General features: G+C 31.5%; 1 protein-coding gene across 4 annotated transcripts in view; it reads left to right on the forward strand.

The window, feature by feature from the left end:
• The window catches only part of LOC145324953 (uncharacterized), a 103,655-nt gene extending 84,916 nt beyond the window's left edge, over window positions 1-18,739 (forward strand). For all 4 annotated transcript variants that reach the window (XM_080167717.1, XM_080167716.1, XM_080167718.1 and 1 more), the window contains 9 exons: window positions 2,538-2,636; window positions 3,302-3,507; window positions 4,463-4,693; window positions 4,959-5,060; window positions 5,602-5,672; window positions 13,219-13,274; window positions 14,738-15,637; window positions 15,875-16,027; window positions 16,606-18,739. In XM_080167717.1, coding sequence (XP_080023843.1) covers window positions 2,538-2,636; window positions 3,302-3,507; window positions 4,463-4,693; window positions 4,959-5,060; window positions 5,602-5,672; window positions 13,219-13,274; window positions 14,738-15,637; window positions 15,875-16,027; window positions 16,606-16,674 — 1,887 coding nt within the window. In that variant the 3' untranslated portion in view covers window positions 16,675-18,739. The remainder of the gene's footprint in view (window positions 1-2,537; window positions 2,637-3,301; window positions 3,508-4,462; window positions 4,694-4,958; window positions 5,061-5,601; window positions 5,673-13,218; window positions 13,275-14,737; window positions 15,638-15,874; window positions 16,028-16,605) is intronic.
• Window positions 18,740-26,050: the final 7,311 nt, after the last annotated feature.

The following is a 26,050-nucleotide window of genomic DNA, read 5'->3' on the forward strand; positions in this document are numbered from 1 at the left end:
GTAAAAATGTCTCAGATTAGGCGATTTCCTCAACTCTGACTCTCTATCACTAAATGTCATATCTGACTTTTGGCAACAATGTGTCAGATTAGGCGATTTCCTCAACTCTGACTCTATGTCACTAAATATCATACATGACTTTTGGTGATATTGTGTCAGATTAGGTAATTTTCTCAACTCTGACTCTATTTCACTAAATGTCATATATGACTTTTGGCAACAATGGGTCAGATTAGGTAATTTCCCCAACTCTGACTTTATATCACTAAATGTCATATATGACTTTTGGTGATATTGTGTCAGATTAGGTAATTTCCCCAAATCTGACTCTATGTCACTAAATGTCATATATAACTTTTAGTGATATTGTGTCAGATTAGGTAATTTTCTCAACTCTGACTCTATTTCACTAAATGTCATATATGACTTTTGGCAATAATGTGTCAGATTAGGTTTTTTCCCCAACTCTGACTCTATGTCTCTAAATGTCATATATGACCTTTGGGGATATTGTGTCAGATTTGTTTGCATTGCCAAAAATGAGAAAATAACCTGACATAATGTCACTAGTAGTATGGGGTAGAATTGTAATTTCACCAACTCTAACTCTATGTCACTAAATGTCATATATGAATTCTAATAACAATGTGTCAGATTAGGTAATTTCCCCAGCTCTGACTCTATTTCACTAAATGTCATATATGACTTTTGGCAATAATGTGTCAGATTAGGTAATTTCCCCAACTCTGACTCTATGCCACTAAATGTCATATATGAATTCTAATAACAATGTGTCAGATTAGGTAATTTCCCCAGCTCTGACTCTATGTCACTAAATGTCATATATGACTTTTAGTGATATTGTGTCAGATTAGGTAATTTCCCCAACTCTGACTCTATGTCACTAAATGTCATATATGACTTTTAGTGATATTGTGTCAGATTAGGTAATTTTCTCAACTCTGACTCTATTTCACTAAATGTCATTTATGACTTTTGGCAATAATGTGTCAGATTAGGTAATTTCCCCAACTCTGACTCTATGCCACTAAATGTCATATATGACTTTTAGTGATATTGTGTCAGATTAGGTAATTTCCCCAACTCTGACTCTATGTCACTAAATGTCATATATGACTTTTAGTGATATTGTGTCAGATTAGGTAAATTTCTCAACTCTGACTCTATTTCATTAAATGTCATATATGACTTTTGGCAATAATGTGTCAGATTAGGTAATTTCCCCAACTCTGACTCTATGTCTCTAAATGTCATATATGACTTTTGGTGATATTGTGTCAGATTTGTTTGCATTGCCAAAAATGAGAAAATAACCTGACATAATGTCACTAAATTTCAGATTGAAATCTGAACTTTGGTCAAATTTTGTCATATCTGAACTTTGGTAACAAAGAGTCATATTGAGACAGATTTAAATCTGAAATCTAGTGACTGTGGATTTCTAATCTGACCGAAAAGGGGTAAAAACTACTAGGGACATTACAAGTTATATAAAAAAATCTGTCGTCCTATGAATTTTTTTATTTAATGAATTTGTTTATATTAATGATCGATGTAAGTAATAAGTGTTATGCTAATGATATAAATAATTTTTTACATATTTTATATTATAATTAAGGATTTGGGATATTTATTTAGATTTAATAAATCAACAGCATTAATGGTAAACAAAGAAAAGCTTTTTTAGGCCCTGGGAAGGTTGATAACTATTTTGAGAGAGTACAATCACCCTCCCAAAAGGAATCGACCCTTGAATAAAATATTTTTTCCACTTATAATTTTTTCGAGTACTTATACCAAATTTGCTTACAATATGTTTGCAATTTAAAACTGTCTTTATATGCAAATTACTTAAAACCTGTTTATTAGAGGCGCAACTACTATACAGCTAAGGCCTGTACGTCATTTACGCCAATTAAGTTTTTTTACAACAAATTTCAGAAGGGTGTGCGATGCTTTTTTAATTAGTTGAATAGAATCATTAAAAAAAATACTAAGACATTATTATAGAAAAAAACAGACAATTATTTTTACTAAATTTTAGTTTATGCCAAATTAGGATGAACATTGAACAGTATATAGAAAATAGGACATTTTTATCTAGACTTTTTTTTGCAAAAAAAAATCAAGTCGTTAATAAAGTAATGATTGATTTATACGGTGTTAAATGTAATTATAGAATGAAAGTAAATCTATAAAATAAAGTCAGGAAGAGGGAGACATTGGACTGTATATTATACTGGTACTCAAAGTTTTAAAACTATTCACTTATTTGTTGGCTTAAAAAACAAAAAAAAACCTTAGTTTTCAAACTCCTAGTTTCCAAACGTTGCTACCATCAAATTTGGTATTTTATTAACATAATTAGGTGTGTGCAATGTGCATCCATATATATTTATTGTCTTTTCCCTTAAGCGCCCTAAATAAAAGTAATTTCGTGTTTATCTTATAGAAGTATGCATTTGACAACTCCATAAAAAAATTAACAAATTCATTAATCTATTTTGTTAATCTAGATCGGACCTATGGGTAACTATGATATTCCTGGAGAGGCTATACCTGTCAGTAATAATTCATGCTCCTGTCCTCCAAATTCTAATGGGCAACATCAACAGGTAGATAGACAGATAAATAGATAGATTTGATAGACAAATATCTGTTATTTTGTATTATAGAGTTGTTGAAAATTAAATAAGCAAATTTCTGTTTTTTTTTATTATAGATTTGTTGAAAATTTAATAGAAGTCTCCAGTAAAATCTATCATAACATATAGACAGACATATAGATAGATAGAAGTAGTAGCAGAAAGGTGGCCTTTTGAAAAGAGTAGTGTTGAATAATACAAAAGTATTTCATTACTTTTTACAATAATAAGGTGTCTATGTTAATTCAGCAGCCAAGTAATCCTGTTTCCCACAAAACCCGCCAAGAAAAAAAAAAGATTAAAAATAGGTTTGGGGGGGGGGGGGGTAGATTTTAGTATAATTGTTAATTACTTGTAACTAATTAGGTTAGGTTATATTGTGTATTGCGGGCATTTTAAAAGTGGCCACAGTAAAAGTGTCTGACTATGACGTCAGATAAAATTAACAATTAACCAATGAGAAGCCAGTATTCACAATGGTAAAATATATAGTGGCCTCTCATTGGTTAGTTGTTAATTTTTTCTGACGTCATAGTCAGACACTTTTACTGTTGCCTTTAAAAGTAAGAAGGAGCGGTTTAGTGCTTGACAGGAACTTTCAGGGTAAGCACCAATTAACAACTGTTGTTGTTTAGGTGACGGTAAATGCTCTTGTGCACAGCAGTGCTGAACAACAACAACAGTATCAAGACCATCAACACCACAACAAACATAATCATCATCAGCCACAACAGCCACAGCCAAATCACAGTCAACACCAGAAGCTGCGACACCAGAGCTCCCAAGGGTCGATGCATTCTCCGCAACATTCACAGGATGGCAGCAGCTTACAAAGATCCAGGTATGATTAATAAAGGCGATAGGATGTTTGTTTGTTCTTCTGTCTGAATGTAAAAATCTCTGTACCGATCATCTTGATATAAAAGTAATATGATGTCCATCAGTCTGTGTAACCGAAGGATCTCGCTTAACCAATATGGTTCTTCTTTTCAGTGAAGCTTAAAGTCCAGGGAAACGTACCACACCCTCCCAAGAGAAATCATTCCTAGAAAAATCCCCCCCCCCCACGCGTAAAAATGCTCTTGAACAATATAACACAAAAATATAGTAGGTCTCAATTTTTATTACCTTAACTTTCGATTTATTTCTTTACACTTCAAAACGTAACTTCTTCTTATCAAAAGCGGTATCATTTAATAATCTTTAATATTTGATTTTATTATCCTTTTCATTCTTGTTGTTTTTCTCTATTAGAAGTGTGGAAATATTAACCTAGATTTAAGTTATGAAATTGGAACAGAATAAATTTTATAACTAAAGTTTTAAATGCAACATAATGTTTGTATCATTTAGAGAATGTTATTTATATTCATCCAACATATATACCCTAATGCGGTCCAAGAGGTGATGGGGAGTATACAGTGACACCCCTCCCCCTTCCCCCCACCTACAAAATAAATATATTGGTTTAGAAAAAAAAATTGGGAGGAGGAATTTTTTTCTCAGGGGGTTTCGACCTAAGAGTTTAAACATTTTAAGGGGGATTGTCTGAATTTTTACCCCCCCCCCTCGCTCCCCCACAAGAAAAAAAGCCTTAACCATTGGTATGACAAATTGGTACATTATCTGATAAATAGAGCACAATCGGATCATCATTAACCAAGATCTAAAGCTTTATACATGAACACAGATAGATTTATAGACAGGCGGCCAAAGATCGTTCTACTTTTTGATATGCTTAATTTAGTGTAAAAAAAAGTATCAATTCGCAGTATTTACTGTAGTAAATATTTTAGATTGAGTCAACAATCTCAAGATTCTGGTATGGGCAACTACGTCAACGGTCATTTGAACGGGCATCATCAAAACGGGCACAAGGGTCATGTACAACACCACCATCAGGACGGTCAAAATGGTGTTGGCAGCCGTCGGCCGGGCATTGGTCACCTGGGACTGCACGGACGCAGTCGCAGTAGCTGTAGCAGTCCTAATAATGTTTTGGAGGATATGACTTGGACTTGTTTAAGGTATGAATTGGGTTTTCTTCATATAAATTTAGTAAATGGCTACAGAATACGTGGATATATTGACAGAAAAAAAATTGTCGTTAATTTAGGTTGCTAATATTGAACCCATTTAATATAATACGATGCTAGACATAATTTTTCCGTTTGTCTGAGAACCGGTTCTAATCCACCGGATTTTAATCAGTTTCGAATAAAAAGGGGAAATGGTTTTATATTACTTGCAAACATTACAGAAACATTAATTGTAAAGATAATATATTTATAGTGAGGATGGTACAACTCCCAGTGAGGTTAGCATTCCCCGGGTCAAGCTTACTGGTCAGGGTAGGATGCCTGTCGTAGATATGAGCAAAATTAATACTGCCAGGTAAATATAGATAGATACATAGATAGATTTTTAAGATTAGATAGATTAAGACATTTTTTTCAGGCTTTTTAAAGTTGGTTGCAAGATTCCAGTCAAATGCACTTATTAGGTCAAACTGTTCATAATTCTGACCAAACTCATAGCATGCATTTGGTCAGAATTAAGACTTACAAGCGAATTCGACTAGAATCTTGCACCAAACTTTAAACGAAAAAAATGATCCATTTGATGGAAAACTTACTGAAAAGACAGATATTGATGGACGTAAGAATAGGTTAGATCGAAAATCTTGAAAATTATTTTAATTGTTAAAATATTATTTTCTCAGTTCCACTATGGTATAAGCCAATGATATATTATTAGTAGTAATTCAGGACTAGCGTTCATCTACCATACACTAAACTTGTTTAATGTCTGTTATTTATTGAAATTTATTTCGGTGGACATTGCATCCTCTTCAGTCTTGTAGTTTAACTGGATGTTAAAAGTATAATTCTAAGCTAAGCAAGTATGGATATTTACATTCTTGTATTTTGTTTAGATGTTTCTCTGAGCCTCCAGTATCTGAGAAAGAATCACAACATCTTGTTAGATCTATGTCACCTGCTACAGGTATGAATAGATATATAGATAAATGTATAGAAATATAATTATATATATAAATAAATATATAGATAGAAAGATACACAATTAAATAGATGAAGAAAGAAAAAAAATATACATTTTACGATTGGTCAATCACAATGCATACTGTCCTATCATTTCAATTGTATTGTATGACGTCATTTTTTATTAGGCACTATAATCTGTTTCATATAAGACATCATCTGCAGATGTGAGTAGATAGATAGATGTATGTAGGTAGAAATATTATTATTATACTTCTCTATAGTATTTTCATTGGAATTAAATAAAGTATAAATTTAAAATAAGTAGCTACTTTTAAAAAGAAAAAAGCTTTTTATGTTGTGATTTATGCTACAAGAATAATAATGTCATTAGGACTTTGATAAAACATTTAATAACTTTAAAAGTCAAAAATTTGTTTCAATCCTTATATAAATGTAACAGGATGTCGTTGAGTCTGTCTGTCTGTACCTAAAGATCTTGCTGTAGTTCTCCATTACAGAAAAGCTTAATATAAGGTCTGGGAAGGTTTATAACTATTTTGGGGGAGTTTAAAACAACCCTTCCATGAGATTTCAACCTTAGAAAAAAATGCCAGCTCCCAAAACAATTTAAAAGTGTCAAAACAATTTAAAAGTGCTTTTAGAGGCCTCTAAGGGTATAGCCGTTAATTTGCAATTCATCTAACACAGCTATAGTTCATGAAGCATATAAAATTGTTGTTTATAGCTGAAGGTAATCTTTGACATTTAATTATCTTAAACAAAATAAAAACATCAAAACATATACAGAAAAAAGGATAATGTAATCAAACAAAACAAGTATAAATTGTAGAACAGAGCATATATACATTTTTAAAGATTTATGGAGATTTAGATTTTAATACGATTAAAATGTTGATATATTTATGAAGATTTTTGTGACTTTATACTTTTTTTTGTTTATTACAGGAACAGTATTTTTAAGGATCATAGAGTGTAATAATTAGTGTACGGGAGAAGAACAAATCTAAATTTTGATTTGAAAAAAGTATATGTGAATATTTATTCCAAACCCTGCAAAACATTTTATTTTGAGATAAACTTTAAAGTATAAAAATGCACCAAAATTTGGAAAATTGTTAGGAAGAATATCAATATCCTTAAATAAACTTTGATATATTCACTGTAAAAAAAAAATAAGCCTTAATAATTTATTTACACTTTTTAACCTTCTACATATTTCCAAGATTATCGTAAATAGCCGAAATCTAGTAAAACAACATTCTTTTTTATAAATTTGATCTTAAATAAAAACTAATCACGTAAAGATGTCATTAACAGAAATAAAAAACTCCACTTTATTTTTTACTAGAGAATTTTTGCCAGTATAAAATTTATGTAAAAAGTCCTTTGGAATGTTTTACAACCTGGCAAAGTTTGATAAACCCTTATACACTTTTTAAAGTCATAAACGGAGATTTTTAAGGTTTATTGTTCAATTAAAAAAACTAAAAGGTTAATATTTTCTACTTTGTAGTTTAGTAAGTGGGTAAAAATATAATTATTTAAAATATTACCACTAAATAATTTGTATTTTAAATTTAAAATTCAACGATTAATTTTATGTAAGTCTTTATTGGAGCACTATAAGAAAACAGTAAAAGTGTCTGACTATGACGTCAGAAAAAATTAACAATTAACCAATGAGAAGCCAGTATTCACAATGGTAAAATATATAGCGGCCTCTTTTAACTTTTACTGTTTTCCACTATAAGTTTAGTGGGCTTGCCTCTGTATGCAAAAAATGCATAAAATCCCGCATTAAAACAGAGTTTGTCATATAGAATAGAGCAGCTACTCTTTAAGTAAGATACGTTACTCAATGTATGTTAGCACAGTAATATGTGACTGCATAGGCTGGTAAACAAATACAGACACACTATTGTTTGACTTTATATAATTGCTGAACATATCATATCCTTACATAAAAGTAACATGATGTTTATCTGTCTGCCTGTGTCAAGTGACTTGCTAGCCATAAAACCAATATAGTTCTCCTTTACAGTGTCGCTTCTAATAGGTTCTGTGTAGGTTTATAATTATATTTTGGAAGAAGGTACCCTCACACTTGCTAAAGATATCACACCTATTTAGTAGGATGTCCCCCAAAACAAATTCTAATTGGGAGAAGTTGACTCCCCTTCCTACCTCAAGTGGCCCTAGAGGCCTCTAAGGGCAAAGTTGCTAGTATATTGTATATTTCTTTTTGATGCTACTTTGAGAAATAATTATGCTTGTTAAATTTGCAAAATATCCTAGAATATCATAACTAAACATCATATAAATGTCCTTCTAACATGGGTTATAAAGAATAATATACCTAAATAGAAGGAAACAAGTTGTTAAATACAGCCTTGTCCTTTCGATTTAAAACTTTAAGTGCTGATTTTAAAAATTTTTGTATGATATAATATTTCTATTCATCTGATTCCTATTACAACAAGGTATAATGTAATAAGCGAAACATTACCGAAATCAAGTCCTAAAAATTTAAGTAAGTCCTCAAACAATATCCTGTATTTTAGCAGTTTTGCTACAAATTTACTTACAATTTTGTTTAGACTTCTACATTTATATTCTGTTTATTACTCTACAAGTGGTAATGCTCGTTTTTCCTACAGTTTCAGAGCTTCCCTGTTTGGATGTTGTCGTCCTTATTAACTTTGTACTTAAATGTATTTGGATCTCTTTGTAAATTAGATTCAAAGTAAATTATAGAAAAGCCACGTTAACCTATTGTCTACTCTACATTTTTGAGAAAATATGTTTTGTCTCAATCTATGTAAATTACAAAGACACAGTAGTCCGAGAGTGTGAGCAAGTTTAAAAAGTACAAAGGTAGAAACTTAGAAAAACTTTAAAATACTGCTTCTTAATATTGAAATTGAATTGACATTTTGTTTTAGAACTATTTTTTGGTACATTCTAGTATATAAACATTTTTTGTAAAATATCTGTTAAACTTGAGGTAGACCCGCATGTTATGTTCAAAATTAGGACATAGATTAACCTAACATTGTTAGGTGCAATACATACTTTTAGGTATCCTAGTCTTTCTGCTTTCAGTTACAAAGTCACTCCATAATATTTTTTTTGTCCGTTTGTCTTTCTGTTCAACTTTTGTTTTTATCTATAAGGTACTTTTATAGATACATATGTGTAATTTCATTGGCAAATTAACTGTTTTAATTTTAATTTAATAAATTTCGTTTTTTATTATTTTATCTTACCATTTATGGATGTTGTCATCCTTGTTTTGTATTGTAGTTCGTTGTGTATAGACAGTAAGTGGAGCGTCTAATCTGTTGGCTTTAGCAACTCATAAATCTAAACATTTTGTCACACTAAATTTCAAACAATTCAAAAGTAAATGTACGTTAAGATTGAATATTAAGCAAGGAAATCTACTTATTGAACATCTTCTTTATAATCAGGGTAAGTTAGAACGTTCATCGTTAGCATACAATAGTCATTTTGCATCATGACTTTTCAGTTACCAATTTGACATAAAACAAGTATGACAAAATTAATAAAAGCAAAACTCTAAAATCAGACAGTAGAATAGACCAACATTAACACTTGTAGAGTGCCAGGAAAAATAAGAAGAATATTGATAAAATTGCATAAATATACTGTTTAAGGACATACTTACATTCTTTCGGACTTGATTATAGAGATACTTAGCTTAAAATATCATATAAAATCATAAATAGAATAATTTAATTACCTCATACAAAAAAAAAGTTGTCAAAAAGTCTAAACACAGCTTTTTTATAACGGAAGCAATGACATTCTGGTATTTTTGGTTGTCGCGTCAATTACAGGATCATTTTCACACTTCAGTCCTTTAAATGCAGGTATTGCAACTTAATATAATTATTTTCCAGCCCTTATACGCGTTGTCTCAAGAACTATTTTAAAGATCAACTGAAAAATTTAGTTTTTAACAAAGGATTTAAACTTCATATTTGGACAATACACAGAGATAAAGGGATAGAACAAAGACCATGATAGTAATCGATCGCATCGTATTATAGACAGCTTTCCGCGAACATTAAAATAGATAATAAAGAGATTTAAACAAGTTTTGTTAGACCCAAGGGACTGAGAGACGGGCTAACAAAACTAGTTTTAATTTTATAATTTTTGTTTTGATAGTTGCAACTAGTTGTGAAAATTGTCTGTAATATGATGTTATACATAATTTCCTATATATATGCCTGAGAAACGATTATAATCCAGTGGATATAAATCGGTTTCGAATCTTTACTGGAAATAGTATTATTTAACCATCATTGATCTTTACCTCCATGGAGAATACTCTGTAACTTTTCTTCCTACATATTTAAATTTTATCGTATACTTTTTCAGGGAGGGAAAAGATAAACGACGATAAAATATAATTCCCTTCATTATCCAATACAGATTTTTTTTAAATAACAATTTAAGAATATAAAATATGGCATAATCAGACAATACTTTGTTTACTTGACCTTAGTCTTAAAATTTTAACCCTGTAAGGTATTGATTTACACCCTTTCCTGGGTCAAAACAATATCCCTAATCTCAATCAAACGATTTAAATAGAACCAGCTTATTTATGCAAGGATCTAAAGGGATAAGACAATAGACGATAAATTTATGTACATCCCTCATGATGATTGACAAAATAACCCCTTCTGTAGCCTAAAATTAGTAGTTGAAACTTTTGAACACTCAACTTAATAAACCAACCAATCAAAGTTCACTAAAGTCCCCATAGTTGTTAAGCCAACGAATAAGAAAACATTATTATAAAACGTCGTGGACTAATGTAATAAACAGCCCATTGTCCCCTCTCTCTTTGCATTTTATGGTATAATAGTTTAGGCCGAGAATCAAACCAAAAACCTTCTTAAAATAAAAGATACAGTGGAGATGAAATTAACTGTTACAATCTTCATTATTTGAGTGTAAAAAGCCCTAAATTATCCATAGAAACTTAAATAATGATGCAGGAGGCTGCACTGGAGCAATTAAAAGTGCATCACAAATGAGAAAAGTTTATTTGCACGCTCTTAGCATGCGTGCTTTCTTGTTTTTGACAGTGTAGCGGGGCATTTGATTTGATTACCATCAAATTGTTTTTCTTCAATTATTCTCATACCTTAATTTTATTGAAGTAAAAATTGTTTATTTTATTTATTAGAAAAATTAAATAAAAACTACAAAAAAATGTATTTAGCTTTCTTATTCTGATTATTTATTAAAATCCACCCATGGCTATAAAACAATATCCAACAGAAAAATTATTTGAATTTCAAAAAAAAAAATGAAGATAGAAGCAAGATAATTATTTCAATAAACGTAATAAGTATAGATATGTAATCCAGATAACTACCTGGATCCAGTGTTGGGGACCTTTTTTGTCTGCTAGCAATTTGCTTTCTGACTTGGCTGTGTTAATATCACTGACATAATGGCTGATATTCCCATTCAAAACCCAATCAAAAGTCGGCACAGGGTCCACAGGGTGGGGGCTTACAGTTATTTAACCCCATTACCCCTCCATTGTTTTACTTTAATATTATATCAAATACCTTAAAATTTAGTTGTATTTATACTTTATAAGGACAGTAGAATAAATGTTTAGGTAGTTAAAAATCAACTCTATGCCCGTACTGTCTGATGCAAAAAGTTGTATTTCAATTTCTCTCCTATCTCCTACTTAAGTTTTCTGAAGAAAAAACTTTTTAGACTTTCTGGGTATATTATAGCATACACTTTTTTAGCTAAAAAATTAGAATTTATTGAAACTCTAGCATGGAAATAGCCTAAATCAATAATCAGACTTAAATTTATAAATGCAATAGTTTATATTGTGACTTATATGAAGCTTTTATTTGTTAGCAGGAGAACAAAATATAACTTCTTTATAATCTTGAAATAGTTATTTCTCGTATCGTATTATAAACGGCTTTCCGCGGATATAAAACTAGTTTTACTTTTAATCTTATGATTGTACATTTCTATATTCGTAGAAAACTGTATATAATACGATGCTAGACATAGTTTTTTCGTATGGATGAGAACCGGTTCCTATCCACCGGATTCGAATGAATACGAGAAATCCTTTTCTATACATGTTGGTGTGTATATCTTACATGATCTGTTAAAGCAAAACTATTAATACAATATTTATACACTAGCGGCTACGCCCCTAGAGGCCTCTAGTGGCACTTTGAATGTTTTTTTTATTTAAAATATCTAATTACAGAAATAATTGGTTTATGTTTCGTTGGAGTCTCTTTTTCGGGAGGGGTAATTTTTTTCCAGGGGCGATTTCTCCTGATAGGGTGGTGGTACCCTCCCCCAAAATAGTTATAAACCTTCCCGGGACTTATGAGAAGCTACCCTGTTAAGGAGAACCCGATCGGTTCAGCGGTAAGCGAGATCCTTCGCTACAAACAAACAGACAAACAGACAGACAAACAAACAGACAGACAGACATCGTTCTACTTTGTATTATAGACTAGCGGCTTCGCCCCTAGCCTCTAGGGGCTTTGCCCCAAGAGGTTTGATCAACCTAATTTTTTGTATTTTAGATTTAAAAAGAAAAAGTAAAAAAAATTTTTGGGGGGGGAGGGGGTATTTTTCATTTTTTGGGGGGGTTAGAGGTTTCCCACCCCCCAAGAAAATAGCTTAAAACCATCACAGGACCAGTAGGTATATTCCCTGAAGAGTAGAGCCCAATCGGTTCAGTGGTTACTGAGATCTTAAGCTTCAGACGGACAGACAGACGGACAGACGGACAGACAGACAGACAGACATCGTTCTACTTTGTATTATAGATGACAGGTTCTAAGTTGTTTTTTGGGGGGGGAAAATTTTATCAATTTAACCAAAATATTGTTTAGTTACTGTAAAAGCACACCAATAATTACCCGGATAGAAACAGGAAACAGGAAAAATTCCATTAATTTTTATTTTTCTCAATTTGATTGAAAATAAATATGAATCCTTTTAGTTTAGATAACATTTATTTTTGATTATATTATTAGGTAATAATTTCTTTATTGATAGCAATTACAGTTTACTTGTATAATACGGTGGACTTTTTCCTGAACATAACATATGCAAAGTAGTTTTATTTGTGACACCTTTACTTTACTATCTGACGCCATAAGACTTACAAAATCAAAGATGAAATAGATCTAGAATTAAATACACGAAAAACTTTTTTTCGATCATGGCTTTAAAATCGATTAATAGATCATGGATTGGAATCGGTCCTCAACCATACTGAAAAATCATGTATAGCATCGTATTAAAGAAAATTTTCCATGAATATTATAATGAAAATCATAAAACTAATACCAGTTTTGTAAGATTTAGTCTTAATTTTTTTTCTTTTTAATATCCACAGAAAGCTGTTTAAAATACGACGAGATGCGATAAATAACTAACCTAGGTTTTAAAATGAAATAGTCATATTATATTTATTCTTTTAGGTCAACAGTCTCAGTCTGGCGGTGGTTCCCCTTCCTCTATGCCAGTTTATGCTCAGGTACAAAATAATCTGCGTTGTTTCCCTCAAAGTGCCTAGTGAAGCACATAACCAACCCTTTACTTATTTTTTAAAAGATTTAAAATAAAAGGGATAGAGGGGTTAGTATATCTTATGTTAATGTTTTACATTAGGCTAGGTTATATTGGGCACAGGGCAGCCCGTGTTATAGCACTGCATTTACAATGGACATGGTGTATGTCGACTATTAGACTATATATAAAAGTGGTAAAGGCTGCCACAATACTGACACGGCTAATTAAGAATTACAGTGTATAAGACGTAAATAGCTTTTAAAATTTGGGGTAATTGAGTCATTTCAACATTTACTATTTATTTTAAACAAAAACTCCTTCACTTATCTACGTCAATAATAGGATGAAACTTGCAATTTTAGAGGAAAAAAGAAAGACGTTATCATTTAACCCTTAACAGTCGGGCCCCTTGCCGCACCTTAATCGGTCGGGGGGGGGGGGGGCGTTCAACGCCCCTCCCCCTATTATCTCAGTTCCTATTAGAGCTAGAGGGCTAAATGTTTTTGTGCAAGTTCCCTGTTTGATAATGAATTTCCCACCTTTTATAAGTCAAAGTCAATTTTCGCTTCCTTCACCCTTTTATTTAACAACCTTTGTTTTTAGGTCCTTTTTTACTTAAAAATTTCAAACGGCTGTAATTTTCTTATTTTTTAAGCTAGAAGAACAATTGTTTGCAGAAAATGTTTATCTTTATGTAAATTTTATATTAGAAATATCAAAATATAGATTTCAGCGGCTGCAGCTGTACTTTGCAGCTGCAAGCCGCCGCAGTCGGCGGTCGGCAAGAAATTTTAATACGTCGTGTAGACATGTAAGAAAAGCTGAAGTTTAAAATTTGACGTCTCTAAGTCAAAAATTGCGGCCACATGAGCTTTTTAAAGATTTCTGGAGAACTGGAGGATCAGGACCTGCAGGATCATACCTGAAACCTGATTGTGACTTGAACACCTATATTTCATATGAGGTTGTACTACTACAGGATATTTTAGTATTTTGGTAAGATAAAATGCTTTGTTTAAGTCAAAAAAATATTTTTGCTCTTTACCTGGATGACCCTGCCAGGTTTGCTGGCATCCTGTGCCCGCTAGGATGGAGATATTCAAAAAATTCCAACTCTCATTTATGTGTCATACCCATACTTAAAAAGTCACGAAGTTTGGGCTCTTTATCTTTCACACACAGAAAATGAGATAGAAAAATACGGAGGGGGAGGGGCGTCAAAGCCCCCCCCCCCCCGACCGTCAAGGGTTAAATTAATTCTTTGACAAAACACAAAAAAATGTACTATAATTAAAAGTTAGAGAAATATTTTTAATGGTGTTTTTGAATGGTGGAAAAATTGAAGCAGATTGAACTTCTAAGGTTTTTACTTCTTTTTAAAAATATCCATTTTAAAAAATACAAAACAATAAAAATATTTTTTTCCAGATTGATCGGAGTAAAAAGTCATGTCCTGGTTGTGTACAAAAGATCCCCCACCGCTGTACCAGACAACAACAATTCAACCTCATACAACAACAACAGCAACAGCAACAAAATACAAACTACACCAACCTCGAGTTTGCACAGTCGTTGTCCTTGTATGAGAACAGCCGGGACGTACTGTCACGGCTGGCGGCTGCGAACGATGCACAATCGCGCAGCAAAGTGCCGGAATCATGCGGCCAGACAAACAGACCAAATACGTTATTGCCAACCAATGGTCGTAAGGCCGCTGGTGGTGATGACAATGGACAATACCTGCGGATGATCCCGCAGCTTATTCGTGACTATGAACTCATGGGATTCGAAGATCCGGTCAGAAATGACCGGGACGGTGACACAAACGGTCATTCGGGCCCTGATGACCATAATAGTGACCGTGTATTTTCCCCCGATCATGCCCTGTCGCCCGATCTCATAACCACGTATTCCCCTCCCTCTGCCTCAATATGCTCCTCAACCATGGACCTTGTGTTGTCGCCTGACCGAGCATCCATAGCCAGTGACCGTATATCGCTGTGCAGCTCAAATTACGGCGAGTGGGGCGACACCATGGCGCTCATGAGTGACTCCAGGTTTGACACTATAAAAATGGCGCCAAAACATTTTGGCGCGAAAGGTGAAAACATGGTGGCTAATTTGGGCAGCCAAATTCCCCAAACCACCACATCAACGTTGTTAGAACAGTCAAATACAACAGCTATAAATGGGGAAAAGGTAACAAATGAGTTATCCCTGAGTTATCAAGTGTCTAGCAGCCTGTGTTCGGGTTATGTGACTATCCCTAGGTCTAGAGGCAGTGGAGGGGGTACCATGGAGGCAGCACACAGTAATGGTAAATCACAGGTAAAAGCAAATCAGTGCATTTTTTTTAAATTTGTCTCTGTTGTTTTTTTCCATTTTTAAGTAGGTATATGTATATTCGTTAGTTTTGGTTTCATAGAGTTAATTTTCTTCTGATTTTCAAAAAATTGTGTATTTGATACTTATGTACCTGTGTTTAAAAAATTCTTAGTTCTTAAAAAGCACAGGTATGAATTTATCACATTATCTAATCTTAATGGCAATAATTTTCCATCTTAGAGTCCTACGGTAACAATGCGAAGATCAGCAAGTGTGCCCTGTAAACAGGACAGGAACTCGACAGGATCTGGAGGCTCCAGCAGTTCGGATTCTGGAGTGTCAACTGGCTCCCCGAGACAGTCAACCTTGGATCAGATTTCTTCTTTTTCTGAGGTAAATTTTTATTTGGTTTATGTTTGTTAAATGGTATTTAGCACTAGCATGATAAACATGTCACAAAAATAAATCTAAATAGGTGAAATAACATATTTGATCGGGTGATAAATGGATGTAGAATATACGTTGATATTATTATAGGAGAAAAATTGTCGCTAATTAAGGTTGCTAACATGGAACTTATTTATTAGTCAGTTCTTGCATCTAGCAGAGAAGGAGGGGATTGGGAGTATGCCTATGTTAGCCCGCTAGTTTCACTTAATAAGAAAACATGGAAATCTGATGATCCACGTAGTAATATATCCATTAGTGTATACTACTGTTACGCACTAGATAAGCAATGAAGTATTCATATCTTGGAAATTATGCATGTAAGAACACAAGTTTTACCTACAAAAATTTTCTTAAATTTTAGTAACTTAAATTTTGCAAAAATTCTAAAAACTTTGTAATCTATGTCATTCACCTTAAAGATACCTTTTAGATAATTTTTCTAAATCTGCTCAACAATTCAAAAGTTTAAAATGATATTTATGTTATGAATGTTTCTTTTATTTATTTTTATTCTATTTTAGGCAATTATCTTGGCAAGCCTGAACAGAGAGCCATCCCCTGGCAAACAAATACAAACCACTGAAATTTAAAATTAAAAATTGCTTTATTCACTTCCATTAGAGGATAGTTCTGACAAGCAATCATCAAACCTGGTTAAAATACAAAATTGTTGAAGCTGTTTTTGTGAAAGAATAATCAAATCAAAGGGCCTCTGAATGTCAATTTTCAAATATATTACAGTGAAGACTTTAAGAAGCAGAAAATCTAACATTCTACATATCTTACTATTGATCAAACTTAATTAATCAAATAATTTTTTTCTTCCTCTTTTGAAGTTTAAAATGAAAAATTTTAGTTAAGCAATTAGAAAAATCAAATAACAAAACATCATAAAAATTCTTTTATCTAATCAAATTTACATCTTAAAAAAGTAAAAAAATAAAATGTATAACAATACTGCCTTGTGTGTCTTTTAAATGTACCATCTTTTTTATATGAAAATTTTGATACAATTCAATAATTTCAAGCATACCTTTTTATATTCCTCTTTCATATATAACATAAAGTTACATTTAGGTATACCTATCTTGAGATGGATAGATATACCTACAAATTATGAGATTTCTCTTTCTATCTTTTTAATTGATGTCTTGTTACCATGTAGAATTACTGCAAAAACAGAATACTTTTTTGCGTAATTTTGCAGTTGAAAAACCCATAAAATATAAATAGTACAAATTTACATAAATATGCCTTAAAAAGTAAAAATCAAGACCTAAAATTCTTTTGAATTATAATTTACCTGAAAAGAATTTAATTTTGATTAAATTTTCTTCTTTTACTTCAGATCAATTTAAAGATAAAATAGTTTTCAAACTTCTTGCAATACTTTTAAAGTACTTTAAACATCAGAAATTTTTTTAGATTACAATTTGAAGGTTCCATAATTGGTCTGTGATTTTTATTTACCATAAATTTCTCTAATTAAATGACTGACTTTGAAATTAAACAAGGATTTTCTTTCATCAAATATGTAGTTTTCAAGTTTTAGTTTAAACGCTATAGATATATATATGACAAGGGAGGGAGTAGACAATAATTATAAAATTAATCTTCAACATTTTCTACCCCAACGCATAAGAATAGGATTGAAGATTAGTTTATGAAGCTTTATTCTCTTCCTCTCTACATATTCAAGTATTTTTAAAATTAAAGAAGCTGTGTTAAGTGCCCTAGAAAAATGGGGATAGATGTTACAGCTTTTCGCCTACCTATTCTATTGACGTTATAACAGAAGGAAAGATAAATAAAAGGGGAAAAGAAACGCCCTAGAAAAGAGATGAGTGAAGGGCATTTCATGACGTCAATAGAATAGGTGAGCCAAAAACAGGACCATCTATCCCCATTTTGCTAAGGCACTATAGACAGCTACAAATTAAACATGACTTTCAATCAAAAAGCATAATTTTTAAAAACTAACATTTTAAAATAAAATTTGATACTTACTTATATCATAAATTAATAAGATTATAGAGTTTAATACTCCTTTTTTATGAATGTTTCTTTAGTTTTTATTTTAAAAAAATTTTAGAATACTTTTGATTTATGCATATTTTTACAGAAGTATAATGCCATTAACTATGCTTCTTTTTCTGTGATGTGTATTATTTTAAGTTTTTTTTGGTTGCTTAATTACTTATTTTTACAAATATTTCAGATGGCATTAATAAATTATCCTTACTATTAGGAAGAAAGGATAATAAATCTTTTTAAAAATATTTTATGCCTACAATTTGATAGTTAAGATGTTTAACTATTTGGTTTTGCACTTCATTGTAATTAAATGAACATAATACAAAATTTAAAACAGTTTTGACAGTCAAAATGCTGGTGTACAATATTTTTTGATAGACATTATTATCCCTTTTACCTGCATAACACAAATTAACAAGGCCTAACTTTTGTTTTTGAACTGTACTTAATATATATAAAAAAGTACTTAAATTTATTTATTTTAAAAGAAATTAATTACTTAAAATTAGTTATCAGACCCGTGAGTTAAAAGATATTCTAGTCATTATATTAATTATTATTTTATTTATCATGTTATGTTATTATTAAAAAAAAGAAAATAAATCTTAATCCCAGTGAAAATTGTTTTGAAACTGTAGTAAAGTTACTCTAAAATTTGCTTACATTGATTGGCTGTTTTAAAATTCAGGTTATCTATGAAATTTTATTGTAGAGGTTGCGTGATTTTGTTCTTGTTCATTTATCGATTTCCTAGAGGCTGTGTTTCTATCATCCAGTGACTTTTGAAATGGTAAAAATGTAGCAGAAAAATACCCTAGAACCCGGAATCTTATTGAAGCTTTCCTAAAAGAAAGTTCTGTAGTTATCCATACGTATTTTTTACGTTCGTGAATCTTGATTTAACGGTAAAAAAACGTTCCAACCAATAGTTTTGATCTTACAAAGGGATAATTTTGTTTATCATCATTTGGGCATGTCTTATCCCTTAAGATCCCTGAATAAGTACGGAAATAAAATTATTCCCTTAAAATTAATTTGAATTCAACCTTATACCCAAAACTTAGCATGTCACGCTCTTATGAGACACGAAATGATATTCAGCTATTCAATCATAGGAGTGCATAAGACCCCACTCCTTCAAGTACAAATTGGGGAAGTCTGCTTACCCCTTCCCCAACCCTTAAAGGTTTACATCTCCTGGCAAAACCCTGTGCACTCAAATGATTTTTTTCCATTTTGATCATTTTTAAAGCTTTTGAACAGGACTTTCCATAATGTTGATAATGGACAATGAACGACAATCTGTAAATCTATAACAAAATAATTATGTAGATCAATATTGCAGGGAAAATATAAATATCTATAATACAAAGTAGCTTGATGTCTATCTGTCCGTCCGTCTGAAGCTTAAGATTTCGGTAAATACTGAACCGTAGGATTCTACTCTTAAGGGTATATACCTATTGGTCCTGTGGTGGTTTTAAGCTATTTTCTTAAATTTTTAATATCTTTTTATACTTTTTTATATTTTTTTATATATTTTTTATTTTTTTCTTCTTTTTAAATTTCTTTTCTTCTTTTAAATTTTTTTTTTCAAATTCAAAAAGATTGTGAAACCTTCCTTCTCCTATAGGGGCGAAGCCCCAAAAAGGCTAATGGCAAAGAATTTTTTAGAAACTTAAAAAAAGTTTAAGGTTTTAGAAAATATAAATTAATATAAATAAATATAAAAAGTTATAAAGAGTTTTAAAATGTTATACAGAGTTATAAAAAGTTATAAAATACAGAAAATATCTAAAAAAAATGTAAAAAATATTGTTTTTTAATTCTCCCCTTAACCTTTAGGGAAAAAAGCCCCTAGAGGCTAGAGGCGAAGCCGCTAGTAATATATAAACTATTAATATAAACAAGCCTATCATGTCTTAGATTGATTAAAATTACTGAATGCCTGACCATATCCCATGAGCGCTATGTTGTATATCTTAGATAGAAATACCTAAGTGTAAAATTTCATGAATACTTTTTCCTTTCTCAATTAGATTAAAGATGGAGGGATAGTACTATGGATCATAAACTTCTCTTCCAAAATTCACATACTTAAAAATCTGTCTTATGTAGTTTAAAATTATCAATGATAATAAAAAGAGAAGATATTTTACAGCACCATTGTCCGTTCCTTCCCTGCAATTAGATACATGCTTACTTATTTAACAGGTTCAATTTTAAGGAATTTTTCGAAAGACAAAGTTTCAGATTTTACAGAAAGATTTTACAAGAAAAAGGGATGATTATGGCCAGAAGCAGAGATTCATTGTGAAATTGAAGAATGCTTTTTTTCTTATATAGGAGCTTATTTTCAAATCCATATTTCTAGTTTGAACAAAATCGCGGGAGTAAAATCTTTTTTCGTAGATATGTTCCTTTTTTTTCTGGACGTACAAATTGAAGTCCTGTAACTTAAACACTTAATTTTTCTTTTTATACCTCTACTAATAAACCTTATTTTTAACAGCTTGTACAAACAACGAAATTCATTTATAAAACACCACGAAACCTGTACGTGAATTTTAGCTATCGTTGGGGGGGGGGGGGGGGTGGAGGGGCAACTCAAAGTAGAATTAGCGACCTTTTTATCTGCCCCCAAATATTAATTTAGATTCATTTCGCTTGTTAGCTTTAACTTATTACCGATATTTTCATAATAAACTGTAACTGTATTTTAAAATTTCTAAATGTGGATCTCCTCAAAGTTCTTGGAACGGACACATTAAACAGCATTTATTTTCCAACTTTACTAATCAAAACCTTGAAAAAAAGGGGGACGAATTACAAGATTAATGTTGTAAAAAGTGCAGCTGGAAAGTTTAACATCAGATAATGCACAGAAAAATGACATTCAATTCAGGGGCGAGGAAGGAGAATTTAATCTTCAACCGCTTCTCTCTCCAATGTAATATCTAGGAAAGGCAGGAATTTAAACATTTAAAAAATTGGGAAGAAGCTCCATATAAAAAATAACGTAATACTGGCCTACTATTGGTCAATTATAATGTATACTGGCATGCCATTGGTAATTAAATATGTGTATAGGTCTATCATTCGTCATTAGTATTTTATGATGTCAATTTCTTATTAGGCACTGAAAAAAGCTTTGTTTGGGAGGATTATTTTATCTCCAATTGTCCTATCCTGTATCTCTGAATTTGATTAAACACATTACACATCATTGTCTGTCAGGGTGCAAGTGATTGGAATATTCAGCAACTTACGATTTACATCATTCGACATCCCATCTCCCATACTTAGGAGAGCTTGATTAAAAGGTGGAAAGTTGTCCCTACACTTTAAACTTTAGTTTTAAAGCGAAAAATTAAAAAAAGCTAATTTTTGTGGGTGATTAGGTAGCGAAATAGTTTGCTACAAACAGAAAGAGACACGTTCTGCTACTTTTGTAAAGGGATTTTTTAGTTAAATAGGTTTGGTTGGTTTGTATATAATGATATTTTATAGAGAGTTTCATACTTTATCTCATCTACTCTAAAATAGGATTGAATATCCCTATTATGCCTGATATTTCTTTAAAGAATTAAGCATTCATTGTGAAAGCGAAGGGGTGAAAAGCAGCCGCTAGATATTTAAGGCTGATAAGGTTAAATTCTTGTGACACTATTTCATATAGTATTTTATACAACGGCAAAATTAAAGATGCAGTTTTGATCATTTATTCCCTTCCATAAATAAAAAATAATATGCTACGGATCGATTTAAAAGTCTCTTGATAAGAAAGACCTGTGATTTACAAGATCTTTTGTTACAGACACACACATCACAACTGTTTTAATTGATTTAAAAGGAAATACTTTTTCATAAAATTTAGATTTAATGTAAGTAATAACAACTTCAAAAAAGAAAGCTTACTGTAAGAAATCTTTCAAACTATTCTCTTATTAAGATATGTACGTCAGTATGAGCCATTATTAGTGCTTTCCATAAAAGTCACCATCGAACACAGAAACTCCCCACTCCATTCCCCTAATTTTTTTTGATAGAATAGAAATAAGGGAGAAGGAGGGTATTTTTCTATGCATAACCCCTGCAGGGCTTTAGAGTATCCGAAATAACCTAACCTGTCCTGATCTAGAGTATTAGCAAACAAATGCTAAACTAACCCCTCCACCTTTCAATTTAATTCAATATTGGGGAGGTGGATTTTGTGCTCTACTTAGCACTTTAAGGTAAACACCCATTAATTCAATTAAGCTCTTGAAACATATAATTCAAATTTGTTTCATGAATATAGACTACATACAAAAAATTGTTAGTTTTAATTCAATTGCATTTTTACTTAATTCTTTATGTTTTCTCATAAAACAGTTTTTATTATTTTTTTATTCTTACGACATTAATTGCTGTAAAAATACAAGTCATCAATTTAATTTTTTTACAGATTTTTTTCGATTAATTCATTTAATTTATCAACGCAACAAATGATTTATGTCATTTGATTCATTTATAAACAAGAATGGTAAGTTTATAGATAAGATTTTTTTATAATTTGAATTATTTTTCGAATTTGTGGGTAAAATACAAATTTAAATGTCGTCTTGTGTCTAGAAATAACTTATATTCTGGTTCTTGCTTTCAAAGTGCTCATTGAGCACTGAACATTCGTCACCATGGAATTCCAAGAGGTGAAGTGGGGGGTAAAGGGGGTGATTACCCCTCACACACCCAAACTAAAAAGCTTGGACGTCCTTGTTCGCCACCCCCTCCCCCCTTATTTCTCATATAAATTTTTTTAAAGGACTACTTTGTATGATTTTGTTAGATGTTAAGATTATATAATGCCCTTTTGGCTTTGCATTATTTCTGATAATTATTGTCTTTATTCATTTGAACATAGTCGTGATACACTTACAAAATTTAGATTTAATTTTCTTTATTTTCTTTACTTGCCCTTAGCACAGATCAAGTAAAAAGGCCAAGGTTTTCCTGTTTGTTTCCGACCCTGTATAAAGGATTTTTTTTTCTTTGGAGGGTTTTTTATTGACTACACTACACAGCTCCCTCTTTGTTGCAACATAAATAAAGGAAGGGAGGACTTTTTTTGAGTGAGAGACGGCTATAAAATCCCCGGGTATAGTAAATGTTAATTTTAATTTACCCCCCCAAAAAATTTTAGACTGGGGTAAAATTAACATAGGAAGAATAATCACCCCTAACCACTAATATTTTTTAGAAACTAAGGTCTTTGTTTCAAGTATGTCAACTGAAGCCCTCAAAAAATATTTGATGGTCTTCAAAGGTTTGAGGTGCGGTATGTTACTGGGTGGGCCAATATTCTAATATATTTCCAATTATGTATATCTAATAATTAAATGTATTGCATTAGTTAATAAATTCTATCTATCTAAAAAAATTTAGAGACCATTAAATTTGCTTAAAGAATATAACCCTTCCCCCTTATAGTCGCTATTTGGAGGGTGTGCTTAATGAATACATTTTCTAATACTAGAAACACTTTTCCTCAATCCCCCTTTTGAAATATGCAAGTGGGAAAAACATATTAAAACAAGGAAGACAACATCCATAAAAGCGAAGCACTGAAACGGCAGGAAAACGGACATTAACACTTGTATAGTGTCAGAACTGAATAATCATAATATAAATGTATAAGAGTCAAAGCAAAATTGTAAGTAAATTTGTTGAAAAACTGCTTGATTCAGGATAATGTTTATGGACATACTTACATTTTTAGGACTTGATTATAGAGTTGCTTCGCTTATTTCATTATACTTTGTTGTCCCAGGAATCAATTTACCAAAAATCAGATCAATCGGATGATTAGATCACATAAAAATTTGTTGTTAAAAATTTTTAATTTGTTTAAAAATCCACGAAACCTTGAAAAAAGATAATTTAATAATAAAATCACGCAACCTATTCTCAAAAGTTGAACGATTTTATGACACTCTAATTAATGGTTTAAGATACATCTGAGAGATATGAATTATCATTAGACCATTTATATAAACCAAAAATTAAACGATGTTAGAAGCTTTTTAATGATATTTGAGAAGAATTAACAAAGTAAAAAGTAGTATGTATGTGTTCTTCAGATCTCTCAAACTGTCTATTTGTAATTTGACTGTAACTAAGTTTTTCAGCTAAAATTTCGTAAACGGCTGGAGCCATATTGGCACAATTTTAAGCAACACCTAATAATCTTGAACAACCTCTACATGTAATAAAAGCTAATACAAGTTCATAATTTAATGCCACTTAAATATACTAGCAGACATCTGCATCTATGGAGTAGCTTTGCTTCTCAAATATTTTAAACAATAGAAAGATTCATAAATTCATTGTAAAAGTTTTTTCCCTAGTAAAAGAAAAACCCATTAAAAGGGTCAAAATATAAAACTGACCTTCCCAAAAACAAATTGAACCCTTAACCGTATCTCACACACAGATTAAGTAGCCCATAATCAAACACACACACATTTTAGCAGCGAGGCTACTCTGCATATGGTTCGTCTTAAGCTGGTTTTAGTCTGTATATCAGAAGCTTTACAAAGTGTCTCAAATAATCAGCCCTGTGACATCATAAAAATAAAGGATTATGCATCTCTTTTTTAGGTATTTTCTTTCCCACTTTTCCTCTCATCCTTAATTTGTATGACGTCACATGTCTAATTTTTAAGACACTTTGTAATGCTTCTTCTCTAAATTCAATCAGTTCAAAAGTTAGCGAAATCTTAACGGACAAACATATAAAATACTACTTCATGCATGCATTTAAAATGCATTCGTCTAAAATCCTAATGATTTATTTGAAATATATTGGGGTATAGTCCCTTTCGTGACAACGTTGTCACTAACGGGACTATACCCCAATATTGTTCATTATTAGATTTAGATTACATTATAACACAATATTGTTCTTGTGAACAATATTATTCTAGTTTCCATAAGGCAAGTGTGTAGTATAAAGTAATAGAGTTTTTAAACATTTAAATCTTAATTACAGTAAATATAAAGTCTATAAAACCTTATAATTTTGCTGTGATGTAAAGCTTATCAATAATTTTAGAAACCCCCATATGTTGTGTTGTATTATCAAGACAAGAATACATGGATATATAAATAGAAGATAAAATAATCATTCTTAATTGAAGTCTTGCCTCTAACCTTTAAGAATATGAAAATTTTAAATTAAAAATAAATCTTATATTTGAAATCACTCATTGATAGGGTGGTTTATATTCTTGTAAAAAGGGTTGTAAAGGGGTGATGGGGGATGAACACAAAGGTTTAAAAACGCCTCGCACCATTGTACACTTATCTTTTATATTATACTAGCGGCTTCGCCCCTAGCCTCTAGGGGCTTTGCCCCAAGAGGTGATAAAAAAAATTTAGGCGAAATTCGTAAAAGGACCAAGGAAATCTTCTGCAAAAAAAAAATTAGGGGGGGAAATTTTCATTTTTGGGGGGGGTTGGGGGTGTCCCACCCCCCAAGAAAATAGCTTAAAACCACCACAGGACCGATAGTTATATACCCTGAAGAGTAGAATCCAATCGGTTCAGTGGTTACTGAGATCTTAAGCTTCAGACGGTCGGACGGACGGACATACAGACAGACAGACATCAAGCTACTTTGTATTATAGATGGAAGCTTCAAGTCAGGTAGGGGAAATTTTTTCTCCTCCATTGTCCTATCTCTGCATCCCTGGTATTATCAGAGGTTTGAAAGAACCAAAATGCCCTAAGGACAATAAAGCAGTCCTACTACAAGCATTATACAGGGTTGCCTTTTAATTTACATTCTATTTGTTATAGTGACGTGCTCGGTTTTTTTACATGACACCCAAAGCAAACAAAAATGGTTTTGAATATAATATTTTTTTATTATTGGTTGAAAATTGTCTATAA

The sequence above is a fragment of the Acartia tonsa genome, chromosome 7 (assembly GCF_053477335.1).
Source record: "Acartia tonsa isolate MP-2025a chromosome 7, ASM5347733v1, whole genome shotgun sequence".
NCBI lineage: Eukaryota > Metazoa > Arthropoda > Copepoda > Calanoida > Acartiidae > Acartia > Acartia tonsa.